Genomic DNA, 16,883 nt, shown 5'->3' on the forward strand with positions numbered 1-16,883 from the left:
AAGATGTGTTGAAATACTAAACTGGTGTATGAAGTGTACTTGCTTGGCTGCACTTGACTTATGCAACACAATAATTAAAAACCATCCTGGGACATTCCAACAGCACCAAACTTAGCTATTACACTAATTAGCTTTCTAAAATGATGGTGGCGGTGCCGAGTGAGTCTTGGTTAGTCAGGACCTGTGACAGCTTCCTTCTAAGTAATTTTGAGCTTGATCATGAACTTGGATTACTTGTGTATTAGCATTGGCTTAAAATGATTCTTCAGTAGATCTTTAAAAGACTTACTATATGATGCCTTCTTTTAAAAGAAGAACGCTATTGTATTATTGAAAGAACAGGAAGCTTCTGTGAGCGAATGAAGGAAATCACCCGTGCTAAAAATAATTTTTTTTGTTACAGAAAAACTTTTGACACACTGGGGAGGCTTTGTAAGGTGGTGTCCCCCCTCCCTCTCCCCCCCATCCTGGATACTTGAGGCTTTTTACCCGTCACTTCTAGAATCCTGGGAGAGGGTGTTCTGCTTTTTCATTTATGTTTTCTGCTTGGCTTTATCTCCCGCTCTTCCTGCTCATCTTCTAATGACTTGTAATGATGTGGAGATAAATTGCAGTACTTGGAATTTGCAAGTGCTTTCTATTGGAGTCAACAGATCAGTTATGTAGGAATTACCTGACAGGTATCACCTGTAATGGTGATACAGGAATCACCTGTAATGGTGAACTTCTCTCAGGCCACCCTAGTTAAAAAGGATGCATCTTTAGCCAGAGTTGCTTTAAACAGTTCAATTCCTCTATAGATCTGAACTGTAATTGCTCAGTGATAAACTGCAGAAGACCCTTTCCGCTACCTAGAGAGGTGTTCTTGAAAACTCAAGAATTCTAAAGTGTCGCTTTCTTCATGGTGCATCTGATTTATGCTTTCAGTGGTTTGTTCCCCAGTACATTAATGTAACGTGACTTCTCCCGCTGTAGGCCAGGCGGCGATCCGAGGTCTGGTTGCAGAAGGTCGCCGTTTAGCCAATGTCATGATGGGACCTTACCGTCAAGACCTGCTGGCCAAATGTGACCGTGTAGACCAGCTGGCCGCTCAGCTAGCAGACCTGGCAGCAAGAGGGGAGGGAGAGTCTCCTCAGGCCAGGGCAATTGCTGCTCAGCTTCAGGACTCGCTGAAGGTAGGACTCTGCTCTTGTGCAGTGGAACACGTGGTATTTTGTTCTCCTCTGATAAAGTGCTTCTGCGTTTGAGGCATCAATAAAAACAAAAGCGCAGCAAGAAACTTGTTGGTTTAGCTGAGATGCTTAAAGCAAGCTTTCTGCAAAGGCCTTGAGAACAGGCTGTAGGGATTCATTCCAAATGAACAATTTAGAAATAAAATTGAAATCTCATTTTAAAAGAAAACTATGCTAGCATTGCAAATTTGAGGGGCGAGGTCTCAAACCGTGTGGTTCATAGCTTCTGGTGCTGCATCAAGAAGTGGTCTGTAAGCTTCTTGTTTTTCAAATGATGTAAAAAGTGATTAATTCATCATGCTTTTAAGATAATTTTATTTTAATGGCTGCTGATGTAATGGGCTTTATTTTTTTTTCCCAAGATGAGGTCTTATAGGATTTGAATCCCTATAAACTTAATATTCCTGTATCTTATGCTAATAATTTTCCCGTGTTTTTTTTTTTTTTTTTCTTTAAAGGATCTTAAAACACGAATGCAAGAGGCAATGACCCAGGAGGTTTCTGATGTTTTTAGTGACACCACAACTCCTATTAAATTGTTAGCAGTAGCAGCCACTGCTCCCCCTGATGCTCCCAATAGAGATGAGGCAAGTATACCCAGGTGGTGTTTTTCCCATGTGAAATTTCAGTTATTGTTTAATTTTACCTGAATTTGTATTGTGAAAAATGAATCAGTAGTTTTTTCTCAGGCTTGTCATACGTGCTTATTTATTCTGACAACATAGTGATTTCCATGCAGATCTCTCTGGAGTCTTGGAGACTGCAAATTGTGCTGTATATTCCTGGAAACTATGTTGTCCCTGACTTCAATAAATGGCAGAGATTTCTCCCTGTGATGTTTATACCATGTGGCCTTCAGCAGGCTAAAAATTATTGTGCAAAAGTCACTGACACACTAGTTAGTGGATTGTATATCTCAACATTATATAAGCTGATCAAGATAGTCAAATTTGTGATCAATCAACAGATTTAACCTCTTCTCTTGCTGGATAATATTTCCTGTACTTCAAAGCTACTGGCTGCATGTGAAGTATCGAACACTGTGTCTGGCAGCTCCATTTGGCAAGTTGGTTTGAACGGGATCAAAATGATTCCCAAGGCCCTGGGGAATTTAGCTTTATGACAGGATAGTTTTTTCTCAAAGTATTCTCTGCCTTGGATAACTAAGGACTGTGGAAGGAGGGAATTTTTTTTCCAATATGAAGCTTCAATTTTTAGGGTGAACCCCCATATTTATCTTCCAAATATAGTTACTTTTGGATTATGAGTTTGAAGATTAATCCCTATGAGCTAAAATAGTTTTAACGCAGTATGTATTACAGCAGTAGTTGTCAGGAATTAGTGTACTTAATACCTCAGAGCTATAAAATGTGGTAATATCCTTTGTTGCCCAAATGAGTTAGTAAAGAAGAAAGTCCAGTAATGTAACGATTAAAAAAAGTAAAACAGCTTCAAAGCTTTTGTGTCCTCTTGCATCCTCTCAGGAGATGAATTAACTTTGGTTAAACCAGGTGTCTGGTACTTGACACTTGGAAGGAATTGTGTGTTCCGGTAGGGAAGTTAGGCTTTTCCAATGGTTTTTTCTCTTCTGACAACCAGGTGTTTGATGAAAGAGCAGCAAACTTTGAGAACCACGCTGCCAGGCTGGGAGCTACGGCAGAAAAAGCGGCTGCGGTTGGAACTGCGAATAAAACCACGGTGGAGGGAATTCAGGCAACGGTGAAATCCGCGCGGGAACTTACCCCACAGGTTTGCTTCCTTTCTCTCGTAGTGGGGGTGACTTCTGTGGAATTTTCTTTATGCTTCTGCTATTGGAGAAAGATGTTAATTCCAGCAGGGAACGTAGTGCTGACACCCTCAAAAGGAGAAAGGCAAACATTTGCCTATGTGATGCCCCGTAGAACAAACTGATTAAATGCCGCGTCTTATTCTTCAACTTTAGGACAGAAGTGTTAGTGACTTATCCTTGAAACAAAATTACTTTGAGGCTTAGTAAAATATGTATGTGAAAAAAATGCTCCTTAGTGAATTTTTTTCCCCAACTAAACTTCCATCTAAAGTTTTGGTAGAATAATAAATATTGTACTTCAGTGCTTTCAAGAAATGTTTTTAAGATATATTAGAAATGGTTTTAAGATATATTAGCATGGAATTGAAGTTCTGGGAAAGAAAGTATTTGTGTCAACAAATTCCAGAAGTATTGTAAATCTTCAAGCAGCTAGTTGGCTAGAATTAATGAACTACAATTACTGAGTATTCCAAATAGGGAGCTACACATCCAGTCCTGAAAAAAACAATGCATTTTCAAGAATATGCGTGATGTCGTTATTTACTGATACTTCCATAATTACAAATGTTTTCCATTGGCAGGTAGTATCAGCAGCTCGTATCCTCCTGAGAAATCCTGGAAATCAAGCTGCTTCTGAACATTTTGAGACCATGAAAAACCAGTGGATTGATAATATAGAAAAAATGACAGGTAAAGTAGGCATTTTTGTTGAAGATTATACTTGTTGCTAACTAGCTGGTATAGCTTTTTCCCCATTTGGTTTGGAGTGATGAAACATGCAAAATTAATGATTAAAAATAAATTAGAAGTGGGAACGTGCTCTCTGACTCCAAAAATATGTGTAAGTTACAGCATAAAAAATAGTTTGCTTCACATGTGTTAATTTTGAGCTGTAGGGGACCGAATTTGGCTTTAGTATTTTTTGTGGGGAAAAAGAGAATGCCAGTACTTCTTACTGCGATTGCTGCTCTAGCAATATATTACTGTGCCAACTTGAGGGCTTTTTCTGCATAATCTTGGCTTGTTGAATGAGGACAGATAATTAAGTTGGGGGTAAAAAATGCGTTCAAAATTACTTAAGAGCTTGATGAAAGCAGTGAATAAAACAAAGCTACTGATTGAGCTGAATCTTGCTGAGACACTTAAATGGATCAGTCCTCCCAAAGTGTAGATCCTTTGCACTGCTCAGCTGATCTCCTGACTGTGTACTACCTCCTTCTCCATCCCCGTAATTAAATTGTGGGTATCTTCAATCTTACTGCCTTGTCACTGTGTATCACCCTTAAGCGAAAGCACAGCGAAAGGGATATTTCCTTTTGAACGAATGGGAGAGGTACAAAAAGTACTGAATATGCTTAAAGAAATTTGGTAGGAGGAAGGAATATCTGCTGCATCGACTGTGTAAGCCAGTTCTTGACTTACGCAACATTCCACAGCAGATGCGTAAGAGGTTGGGGTGTCATTAGTGGGAGCAAACCTGACCACGGTTCCTGTGACAGAGGTACCACATAATCGGAAGTAAAACTGCAGTAATACATTTGGTCTGATTTCCGTGTCCCCCTTCACCCCTCCCCACCCCCCAGTTTGGAAATACTTTTCTGGTTGTGAACAGTCTCTGGAATACAAAATATCCTTTTCCACAGATGAGACTGGAATATTAATGTGTTTAATTTTTTTTTTTCTAGGGTTGGTGGATGAAGCCATTGATACTAAATCTCTGTTGGATGCGTCAGAAGAGGCTATTAAGAAAGATCTTGATAAATGTAAAGTTGCGATGGCCAACATGCAACCTCAGATGCTGGTAGCTGGTGCCACCAGCATCGCCAGACGAGCAAACCGCATCCTACTGGTAGCAAAACGGGAGGTTGAAAATTCAGAAGATCCTAAATTCCGTGAGGCAGTTAAAGCGGCCTCTGATGAGCTCAGCAAAACTATATCACCAATGGTGATGGATGCTAAAGCTGTGGCAGGAAACATTTCTGATCCTGGTAAGGACTCAGCAAGCTGATGTCAAATATATATTTTTATTTTTTTTTTACTGGCTGAGGATGATGTGAAGTAGTGCTCATTTGGTCTTACACAGCTGCAAGTTCTGTGTACGCTTAAATCCCAGAATGATGAAATCAAGGTCACACCACTACTTGCTGAATCCTGCTCTTGTAAAATGCAATCAAAGACCTTTGGCACATACAAGGGAAAAGGATTCAGTGTTCTAGTTTATTACGTCATTTCATGATCTTTATTAGAAGTATTTGTCGCTAGTTATCACTAGTACTCCTTTAGGTAAGAAAATATTACATAATTTCTTTTATTCTAAAACTTGTTTTGGGAATTACTTTGGCTATTGATAGTGACTATTACTCAGCCTAGGTTTTATTTCATTCATGTTCCATGTGATGCTTAACGTTTCAAACATGTAAATCCACTGTAAACGATTTGGTAGTTTTTAAACAATTTTTTCACAGATATAAGTGTACTCAGCACTGTACATTATAGAAGTAATTTTTTGGGGTAGTCTTGCAGATGTGAATATTACAGAATGCTATTAAACTGGTAACGGGATTTTTGTTCAGCTTTGCAGAAGAGTTTCTTGGATTCTGGATACAGAATTCTGGGAGCTGTGGCCAAAGTCAGAGAAGCCTTCCAGCCTCAAGAGCCAGATTTCCCCCCTCCTCCTCCTGACCTCGAGCAGCTTCATGTAAGTGCATCAGAGTTTCTGATCCGATACACAATTGTCACTGACAATGTGTGGATTGCACGCTGAAATTGCTTAAGTGTATTTTTATTCCTTAAAAATAAAATGCATTGTCTGGTCAGCCATTCAAGTAGCCTTCAGTCTGAAAAACACCAATCCAGCTTTCAAAAGAGATGAAAACATGGTATTTCCTTTAACAGGGGGCACTTGAAAAACTGGCAAAAGGCATGAGCTCATGCAATCGTAGAATGGTTAGAGTTGGAAGGGACCTTAAAGATCACTGAGTTCCAACCCCCCTGCCGTGGGCAGGGACACCTCCCACCAGACCAGGTTGCTCAAAGCCCCATCCAGCCTGGCCTTGAACCCCTCCAGGGATGGGGCAGCCACAGCTTCTCTGGGCAACCTGTTCCAGGGTCTCACCACCCTCACAGGGAAGGATTTCTTTCTAGTATCTAAAACTTCTTTCTAGTATCTAAAATCATGTCTTGCCATGACACCACCCTTTACTCAATCTGCATTGATTCACTCAATTTGTACTATTTCATTGCACTGAATGCGATTTTTGCCTTTCTCAGCTGACTGATGAGCTTGCTCCTCCCAAACCACCACTTCCAGAAGGTGAGGTTCCCCCGCCCAGACCACCACCACCTGAAGAAAAGGATGAGGAGTTCCCGGAGCAGAAAGCGGGAGAAGCTATTAATCAGCCCATGATGATGGCTGCCAGGCAGTTGCACGATGAAGCCCGGAAATGGTCTAGCAAGGTAAGGAGTTGAGATGTGCCTTGTGCTAAAAGGAGTATTACTTTTATTTTATTTATTTATTTATTTATTTTTAGGATCAGTGTGTTTGGTCCAAAGTCAGTTGCCTCAATGGCAGAGAAAAGTCTTTTATAGACCAAACAGTAAAACCGGTGCCATAGGAGGAATTAGAAACTCTTTCAAGTTGGGAGTGAGCGAGGGTCAACTGTTGCAATACTCAAATTGCTGGAATGCTCTATTAACATACCTCCAGGAACACACATGTGCCTTGTATGTGAAGCCGTTTGTGAACCTTAATCCTAGTATTGCCTGGAGAGAGCCACGAATAGTTAGGCCTTCCCAGGCTGACAGGCTGATGGATTGCTATATTTAAAGTGACTTTGAAAAGTCTGTGGATGCTGCAGCTGCAGGAATCATGAGCTGCTTTGTCTTAATTTTGGAAGGGGCTGCAAGTCACTTTGCAGTTAATCTGGTGCATTTATGGTTGGGAAAGTGACCATATATAGATGGCCTGGTCTCATTCCTTTTTGTAATGAGTCACACTCCCTATCAAGGCCAAAATCCTTCATTTCCTTTCCATTTCAGTGCTATGACAAAGCAGCATGAACTCGTCAGTCTTATAAACGCTAATACAACTTTTATTCTTTCCCCCTTTTTTTCCCCCAAAGAGCTACATTTTTCCTCTGGCAGCAATTAAATAAGAACTTTTGAAATTTAGGCTTCTGCAGGTATAAATTAAAGGTCAGAATTTGGGTTTTAAAATCTCTGCTTTTTTTTCTCCACCAAATTAGATGGTGAATGATAAGATAAATTTGAATAGCTCACAGAATCAACTTCGGTGCTTTGTGCTTAGGGAACATCTGTTTTGGAAGTACAGATAAGATACAGAAGAAGTCCTACAAGTCTGTTTGAATGTCTCTTCTGTAAAATGAAAAGCTCTGTTCCCCCCCGTACTTCTGGATATACCAAACGCCTATTTATGTTACTAAAGGGATAGCAGTGGAATGTATTAGTCATCTCAGAAGGTAGTTTTGAGGTGGTTTTGATGTTTGAATCCCAAAGTGGTGACTTAACAATACACAGTAGGTATTAAAAAGTGCAACTGATAAAATATTTATTTATCAAAGCCAAGTGGCAGACCTTAAAACTCCTTGCTGATTATAGAATGGTTCGGGTTGGAAGGGACCATAAAGACCATTGAGTTCCAACCCCCTGCCATGGGCAGGGACACCTCCCACCAGACCAGGTTGCCCAAAGCCCCATCCAGCCTGGCCTTGAACACCTCCAGGGATGGGGCAGCCACAGCTTCTCTGGGCAACCTGTTCCAGTGTCTCACCACCCTCACAGCAAAGATTTTCTTTCTAATATCTAGTCTAAATCTCCCCTCTTTCAGTTTTAAACCATTACCAAGTTTAGTATCTTTAGATTATAAAACACTATTTTCATTGCTGTTTCTTTGAGACCAACAAAGCAGTCAGTCAGTCTAGCGTTGGTCCTACCAATTCTGTGTGTCAGTTGTCTTCTGCTTTTTTGCCCGATTACATTAGTCTCCTGGTACTTTACCATGTGTTATGCTTATGGGCAGGGACAAGTACTTAGTCTTTAAAAAATTTTGATAACATTCTTCAGTCTTGTAAGATTTTAAATTATTTTTGTTTTCCTCCTTTACAAAAACTCCACTGAGTGGATTCTGGGCTTTTATGTACTCTGTTTTTCTCACGGAGCTATTGCTTTAGCTTTCCCTGCCTTTCCCCCTCATTTGGATAAATCAGAAAATGAGGGATATTTGGAAACTTTTCATTAGATTGAGACTTAAATAGAAGTTGTCTTTGAAGCTGAGTTGATTTGGCAGTATATACAAGTTACTACTTCCTTCCAAAACTTCTGTGTATTTTTGTTGGTGTAGATGTTTTTTCTATAAAAGGCCATATCTTAAGCAAAACGCAGTTGAAAATGCATAGTTTTTGGTAAGGGTAGTTTGACTTTATTTCTTTCACTAAAGCCAAGCGTGATAGAAGTCAGTAAACATGGAGAATATTATTGTATTGAAATGCTGCTGTGTTAGAAACGCCTGTACTGTTACACCACTTCCCTCTTCCTTGTCATCCACCCTAACACAATAATTTGCTTGAATCCTCTTTTGAAGGTAACGGATACAACATATTGTGGCAAAACAGTATCATATGCTTCATAATCCTCTTATTCTAATTCTGTTTTAGTCTTTCTTTTTTTAAGAGCTGTGATATTCACAGCAGCCATAACATTCAGTATCACCTCCTCTTCTCATAACCCGGTTTTGTTCGTTTTCGTGTTATCTGTGGTGCTTCAATACTCACTTCTACAGTGTCCCCCACCTTTTTTTTTTCCTCTCTTCCCCCCCCCCCCATCTACAGCAGGCGGAGTCAGTGGGTTTTTTTCCCGAGATCCTGCTGCTCTCTCTTCTTATCACACACATGTGAACGGGCTTCCATACAAAGCTTCCTGTCTGCACAAACGCCACCCTCATCAGCTGCTGCACCCGCTTCCGTGCAGTCGAAACGGCTTTCATTGAAACAGCAAATCCATTCATTTCCCCGTTGCCTTGCCAGAAAAAGGTGGTTCTGCAAGTCAGCCTCTGTCTGTAGAAGCTGTACGCTCAGATGAAAAATGTTGCTGTATCTTTGAATTGTAACTTCTTATTGTTTTATGGTAACTTTGGTTTACAGGTGAAATGTTTGTTTTCCTTCTGCTAATCTTGTGTTCCTTCCCCTTCCCTCTGACCCGATCCTAGAGCTGTCTTGCCAGATCCTGGGAGACCAAGAGGATGTTTTGGTCACTAAAACAGCTCAGTTCATGCTCTTCTACCAAATTCTGCTTCTGGTACTAACTGTCCCCTGTTTCTCCACCCTTGCTGCCACCTGCAAAGCCTGATGTGACTGTGATTAATGAAGCGGCTGAGGCTGGTGTAGATGTAGATGAGGAGGATGATGCAGATGTTGAATTCACTCTCCCCTCTGACATTGAAGATGATTACGAGCCTGAGCTGCTGTTAATGCCAACCAATCAGCCCGTTAACCAGCCCATTCTGGCTGCTGCTCAGTCTCTGCATCGGGAAGCAACCAAGTGGTCTAGTAAGGTACTCCCGAGTCTCCCCGGGGACTGATCCGTGTGCATCCAGCCGTTGGGAACGCTGACACATTTGCATCACTCTTGATCCCTGCTGGGCCCCGCCGGTCTGAATGAATTTAGCGTGTCTGCACTTCATTTTGAGGGCTGAGAGTGGCTTCACGAGTTTGCTAGATCTGTTTGTCAAGTGCTGGATTGAAGCTTGATTTGGGTCACTTATTAATATTTAAAGGCTTCCTTTCCCTTTGCATCTGCCTGTTCCTCTGTTACGGCAGTTCTCAAATTGTAGTAGGGGTTGCCTTCCCTTGCCCCCTCACCCCCCCGTTCTTTTTTCCATTCATTTGGGCTGCCTGGGAAGCCATGGTTAATGGTTTCTTAATGACTTCCAGATACAGCAGAGTGTACAGCATTCACGAAGTCATTTAACGTGTCCCTTGTGCTTTGCCTCCCTTGATGCCCATCCGTGAGAACACCTTCCAACAAGGAATGGCTTTGTATGGCAGCGGGAATGGAGGAGGACGGACTGGCTGCGGGCTTGCACTTGGCTGTGTTGCAAACGCTGGTCTTGAGAGAATTCTTTTTCCGAAGAATCTGCACTGAATGCTCTTTAGCTGCCGGATTGAGATTGGGGGGGGTTTTATGAAACCAGTGGAAATCTAACACCAGGTTCAGATGTTCACGAGTAGCCTGTCTCTTCTGTCTAAGCACAAGTGTTTGCCAGACTGGTCACTTTTTATAGCATGCCGCAAAGAATAAGGTTGGTGTCCCGTAACAAACCAAGGTTAGAGGTGTGTGCGTATGTATATGTGTGTGTGCATATATTTACATAGCGACATATACTAAACTATTTTAATAAAAAGGGCTTTTAAAATGTTCTTGTCCTTTTCAGATTCTGGTGCTTGGATAACTTGTTAGAGGGCTTCGTAAAGGACACTGGTCCTAATTTCTTGATCCTCCTACGTGAAAACACGGAAAAGCTTTGTGTTGTGTCGTTTGCATCCTAACTGGTTATACTAGCAAAAACTCTGTAGCTGTTAGGTCACGGTAACAAATAGTTCAGCTTCTTGTGTCACCCGTATCTGTGAAACATCTGGGGCATCTTCCTGAATTTGCTAATAGGGAGAGGTGGAATTACGTACGCAGGGACAGAGACGGCATTTGTTAAGTTGGGTTCTTGCTGCGTGCTCTTTGCTCCGAACCTCATCAGCCATTAATTGTGGAATTCTACTGAGGGAAGAGCATGTTAATACTTAAATTCACCCTGCTAATATTCCATCCACACCATAGTTACGCTTCACGGCGCCACACGGTTCACTTGAGTCTCGCAGCTTTCTGCAGAGGTGAATCTAAACACACTAACAGACCACTAACCACCCATCATCTGGGTCTGCTTTTCCTTGCACTGGGTTTCTCTCTGGAACAGTGTCTAAGAAATGGTTTTGCCTCGATCATATTTAATTCACGTGTTTCAGGTATTTCTCAGAAGTATTTCTGTGACTGTAATTTCGATGTACAAGAAATCTGGGGTTTAATGTTAGGACATATCTTTAGAGTATCTTTTGAACTGTCATGTTCTTCTCTCCTGGAAGCTTTACTTGAAAGGGAGAGAGATTGTCAAAAGGAAGACTTATTTTCAAGGAATAACTTTGAAAAAAAACCGACAAAAACCCCCAAGTAACAGTTGCATCTCCTTTCCACGTTACCTGTGACAAACGCTTTGTATGTTAGATATTCTCTTCCATTTATCCGTTGGTCCAATCCTAGCATTACAGCAGCAGAGCTGATGCTTAACCGCTTCAGATTCCGATGCCACTGAAAATTTTATGCTCAACTGTTACCACCACTCGATTGAACTTAATTAGTGCTATTTGGTTTAACAAGCTATTTAGCACACTTTTTTAATTTAAAAAAAAAAAAAAAAAGCCTTTTTTGGGAAATCTGGGATTTCAAATGCTAATAACATGCTTTATCTTAAAACCTAGCCAGCAGAGCAGTAACTCTCATGCCACGGACAAACTAACACTTTTCTTTACCACTTCTTTTCCAGTTTTGAAGCGAACTTTTTCCCCTGAGTGTTAGGAAGAAAAAAAATGTCAGAAACGTATAATTCAGTCCAGATCTTCCCTGTTCCTTGAAGAAACCTCTTCTGTGTTCACAAATGGTGGTTCTTCTTGAAAGGGTTGCTACCAAAATGTAGGCTGCTGTTCGGTGGTGACTTCCGTGACGCTTCCGAACGCTCACTGGCGTTGTTCTCTTCAGGGTAACGACATCATCGCTGCTGCCAAACGCATGGCCCTTCTGATGGCCGAGATGTCGCGCCTGGTGAGAGGAGGCAGCGGGAACAAGCGCGCCCTTATTCAGTGCGCCAAGGACATCGCGAAGGCGTCGGATGAAGTCACTCGACTGGCCAAGGAGGTGGCCAAGCAGTGCACTGACAAGCGCATCAGAACAAACCTCTTGCAGGTAACGAGGGAACCTGGAAATGCCTCAAATACTTCTCCCTTTTGTTCCTCTCAGAGTGTGAGCGAGGGCAGGAGCTGTGGCAGTAAATCGGGTATCTTTCCATAGCTCGTCAAGTTTTGGCAAGCGGTACGCTTTTAGATCCCATGGTCGCACGTATTCCGTAAATTCAGGATTTGTTTACAGTTGAGCGGAAGATACCGGTGCCCAAAGAGCTCTTGAAGAATCCTGTGCAGTGAACGCTGCTGTGTCCTAAGGCTGCATTGCTCTGCGGTTCATCTCCTCATCCCTTGGTATCAAAGCACAGCAGTGGACGTAGAACACTCCTTAGTTTTTCAGTCTCAGCCAAATACGCGTCTTCCCACTCCTAAACAAGCAGACCCTTGAGGAATATCTGGAGGAAAGGAAAAATGTTGGCTCTATCCCAAAAATCCCTTAAGAAAGTAAAATAAGGTTCAATTATTCCACCAGTATGTGTCAGAAAGTCTTGAAGGTTATAAGAACCTTCTACGCTTATTCCTTATCTAATAGTAAACCAAAATCAAACAGTTTACCTGAAAAAAACGATAGATGATGTGTTGGTTCAGTTTACAATGTGTTTTTTATCCCCGTTCCTTAGGTCTGTGAGCGAATCCCAACCATCAGTACCCAACTCAAAATTCTTTCCACTGTCAAAGCCACCATGCTGGGCAGGACTAACATCAGCGATGAAGAATCGGAACAGGTAAGAGGTGTAAAAATTGGTGGTAGCGTGGAATTGTTCATCAGCTTTATGGGGAAGAACACACGATATGTAGTATCAGATGTGTTCTGGGAACTCAGTGCTTGGAAGCTTACCTCAGCTGCTTAGGAAAGATAAGTAAGATAAGTTTCTGGCTCAAAAGCTACAGTTTAATAGAGGACCATCAACCCTTCCCAAGCCAAAAAGCTCCTCTGGTTCAAATTTTTATATGAAGAACTTCTCAATCTCATTGACTGGGCAGTAAAATGCGAGCTAATGAAAGAACTTGCCTCTCTAAACCCGGCAGGTTTGGCACTGGAGGAGCATTAGCACCCTCTGGTGGATGGTAGTGAAAACATTCATTCAGATTTTGCACAAATATAGTGAGAAATGGGAAAGTCTTGTCACGAGTCAGGTTTCCAGAGGTGGTTTTTGTTTTTTTTTTTAAATTTACTTTTTCATAGTTGAATTCAGCAATTGACTGATTTCATGCTCGTTCTGGGAGTCCTCCTGCACAGTGGGATTTCCATGCTACTGTCCTCAACGTGGAATTTACCAATACACTGGGAATTGTCCTTTTTCTTGACAGGCGACCGAGATGTTGGTTCACAACGCCCAGAACCTCATGCAGTCTGTGAAGGAAACTGTGCGAGAAGCTGAAGCAGCGTCCATTAAGATAAGAACAGATGCTGGGTTCACTCTTCGCTGGGTCAGGAAGACCCCGTGGTATCAGTAAACACTCGCCACATAAGTATTGTTTTCTGTAACATAAAAAATGCCTTTTTTTTGGAAACAGAAGAGATATATTGACAGCAAAAGGTGCTGTTTACATGAGCTTGAGATTAGCTTGTGCTAATGCCCCATTCTAAGGGTATGAATTATATGAGAATGCATTTCAAATGTCTTCGGAACGCGTTTGATATCGAACACCTCAGAATTGCTTCCAACAGTAGACGGTTCTTATCCTCTATTTTTTTTTTTTTTTTTGCTTTTGAAGATTCTCTTCATGAATCCTGTACTCCCAGAAGCACATTTCATTTATGCACTGTATATTCCGGTAATTTCCATGTGATGATATAAAACATGGCCCTCACTTTAAGCTTGTGTTGAGAGTCTAGGACACTATTGGTTATCTGGCAGTTTTTTTAGGGACAATCATGGAGATAGAAACATTCAACTTTTCAACGGGATTTTAGCTGGGCTGTTCTTAAACCATGCGGAAATGATGGAAGGTGTGGGGGTTTTTAATTAAAAAGCAGAGGGTGGGGTGTCAGCAGAATAGAGATAAACTGACCATTAAAATTCCACGTCTGAAATGATATTTTTTTTTTTGCTTTTGATTTTTGCCTGGCAACGGGACTTTAACCAAAACTGGGGCTGTCTTTGTCACCCTCCTGTCACCCTGGAGGTGGGCATTCCAGAACTCTGGAACTGGACTGAAATGCTTTGCAGTGCCTGCGAGTGGCCACTGTTGACAGCTTGAGCCTTTTGGCTGGAGACCTTAAATCACGGAACTCTTTCCTTCTTGCCCAAATCAGTAATGTATCGAGCTGAAAAAGGAAAAAAAATCCTGGTTGTGTTAAGGTCGCTGCGTGTCCAGGACCAGCAAACACCATGTGCTGGCTCTCTCCGTTTGAAAACCAAATGAGCACATGCAGTTTTGTGTTTGGTTCCCCCCTCCTCTTCCTTCCATCTAATGTGATTCCAGCCACTCAAGGTGGAAATTGAAAGATAAAGATACTCAATTAGAAAAGACCTTTGGCCTCACCGTTCTCATTTCCAGCAACTCGTAAGTTTTTTTGAAACCCAAGCGCTGCAGGGACATGGAACCCTTTTCCAGGCAGTCTGAGGGCTGCCAGCAAATGGCGGGTCCTAATGCGAAACATAACGCAGATATTTTAAACGGTTTTGGTGTTTGGAGGCTCAAAATCTTTTTTCAGGGTCTAGTAATAGTGAATTGAACAAAGTGTTACTGTATCTTTAAAAAAAATGAAAACAACAAACCCACAACAATAAAACCCCACAAAATCCCCCCACTCTATTACTAAAATGGACTTGGGATGCTTTTATCCTTCTGTAATTGAAGATGCCTTCAGATATATATATACATATATATATATATACACACACACAGAGTAATTTAATTGCTCCATAGTCTCTTTTGGCATTGGTGAGAAAGGAAAATGACTGTTTTAGAATGAGGAACACCTGGAGACTCCTGCCCAGATCAGCGCTGACCTCACGGTGCCCTCTTAATTTTGCTGAAAACTGTTGCGTGATCAAACCAGCTTCAATGGAAGTGCCCTTGTGGGAAAACTGCTCAGTCTTAACAGCTGGAGGAGACGCCCGGGACAGTCCTCTGTCCTTTACCTCTCTGCAACAGTGATTCTACAGTTGGACTTTCTCCCCTTAATCCCCCTCCTTCATTGCACTGTTATCTAAAAAGGGAAGTTAAACTGATGATGAATAAATCCATCTGCCTCGAACTGACCTTAGCGAGAGAAAGCACAGGGTCGGTCCTCTCTCACCCACTCCCTGCGTATTAGGAAATACGTGGTCCTTGGGATCTTCCCTCAGTGTTCCCTTCCTGCAAGTACCTGCCCGAGGAAGAGGAAGGAAGGGAAGCCGGAGCCTTAACCTGAATGTCTTGCGTTTGGTTGGTTTATACCAGATCTTTAACATAATTGTAATGTAGTAATTTCTATTTAATAGTAAATAACACTGAATAGGTAAGGGTTATTTTTAAGGGATTTTCTAAATAGTCTTCCTCTATTACTTTTCAACGCTCCTCACATTTCCTTCCCCCTTCCCTCCCCCCCAATTCAGGCTTCTCTGTGAGATTTTTATTTTGTTTTTTTTAGCATCACTGTTTAGTTGCTTGACTGATATTAATGCAATATTACTAATGCCTTTAATACATAATTGTTTATGCCAAAGATCACGTTTTTGTTTATCGAGGGATGTTTGCGGGAAAGCTACGTATCATGGTTGCCTTTGATATTCTTCCAGAATGTTTGCTCTAAGTTCTCGAACTGTTTTGTAGAAGCCAAGATACTTGTCCAGCTTATGCAATTGCTGCTTTTTTTTTTTTTTTTTTGGAACACTATTGGTCTTCAGACCCTGAAATGCAGCAAAAAAATTTGAAAAAGACCATGAATGTCACTTAGAAACGTTTTACCACTATAAAACTTTGTTTATAAACCAAAATGTATTGTATAGTCTAATGTTTTCAACCTCTCTTGGGTTCTGTTAAAACAATAAAAATGCATTTGTACAAAAGTCAGCTTGTGGGTGTTGATGAGGAGGGAGCGGTGGGTGACACCGCAACAGCAACGAGAGCAGAACCCTGAAACAGCAGAAATGGTAAAGCTGAAGAGCGGTGGTTTCTGCAGGTTCTAAACAGAAAAAACTCCAAAGTTGCTCAAACAGAAGATTAAAACAGGTTGTTTCTGTCTGTCTTGCCCCTAAGATGAGTAATTAAAGAAGGTGCCACTTCTGCTACTACATGATGTTCTCCATCAATTCAGAAAGGAGACCTTGCAGCATTCCCAAGCTGCTCATGCCGAGAGCAGCTCCGGTGACCCAGGCGTAAGCTTGGGATGATCCTGGTTACAGCTGAAGACAAGACTTCCAGTGAAATTACCTTAAAATCGCTTAACCTGAAGGATGCCGTTTCCTGTAACGTGGAGCGGAGCTGTGGGGTGAGCAGTGAATTGATGGCTGTTTCTCCAGGTGAAAGAGGTCGAGGAGAAGGCTGGTACTTTTACTGCCCAGTGTTGTCTATGCAAATGCCGGGCTTTCTTACAGGTGCTGCTTCTTAAAAGTGCTGGTTTAGCTACGCTAATTTACTGTAATCTCAGAAATTTAACACGGTTGTCTGTGGCCAAGTTAACCCTAGTGATGTTAGCAGTTACCAACAGAGAATATCTGCTCACTTCTTTTCTTACTGCCGCTGTTCAGATGGGTTCCCCCTCTTTTTCTTCAGACTGGATCACTTTTTGTCCCAAAACCTGAAATTTTGACTTCGGTTCCTGTTCTTCATCCGAAGCAAAGCGAGCAGCTGTTGATAAATGCGTAAGGCAAACAGGTCTGGGAAACAAAGATTCTCCAGTATCTTACCCTT

At 41.7% G+C, this 16,883-nt stretch overlaps 1 protein-coding gene across 2 annotated transcripts in view; it reads left to right on the forward strand.

Annotated features, from left to right (window-relative positions):
• The window catches only part of VCL (vinculin), a 61,706-nt gene extending 45,671 nt beyond the window's left edge, over positions 1-16,035 (forward strand). Inside the window, exons 12-22 of one of the 2 annotated variants that reach the window (XM_074155319.1) lie at positions 976-1,175; positions 1,691-1,819; positions 2,832-2,981; positions 3,603-3,711; positions 4,707-5,009; positions 5,595-5,719; positions 6,292-6,477; positions 9,380-9,589; positions 11,839-12,042; positions 12,659-12,763; positions 13,350-16,035. In XM_074155319.1, coding sequence (XP_074011420.1) covers positions 976-1,175; positions 1,691-1,819; positions 2,832-2,981; positions 3,603-3,711; positions 4,707-5,009; positions 5,595-5,719; positions 6,292-6,477; positions 9,380-9,589; positions 11,839-12,042; positions 12,659-12,763; positions 13,350-13,496 — 1,868 coding nt within the window. In that variant the 3' untranslated portion in view covers positions 13,497-16,035. The remainder of the gene's footprint in view (positions 1-975; positions 1,176-1,690; positions 1,820-2,831; positions 2,982-3,602; positions 3,712-4,706; positions 5,010-5,594; positions 5,720-6,291; positions 6,478-9,379; positions 9,590-11,838; positions 12,043-12,658; positions 12,764-13,349) is intronic. The other variant, XM_074155320.1, reaches the window with a different exon arrangement.
• The last annotated feature ends 848 nt before the right edge of the window (positions 16,036-16,883 follow it).

Source organism: Numenius arquata, chromosome 10, assembly GCF_964106895.1.
Source record: "Numenius arquata chromosome 10, bNumArq3.hap1.1, whole genome shotgun sequence".
Lineage (NCBI taxonomy): Eukaryota > Metazoa > Chordata > Aves > Charadriiformes > Scolopacidae > Numenius > Numenius arquata.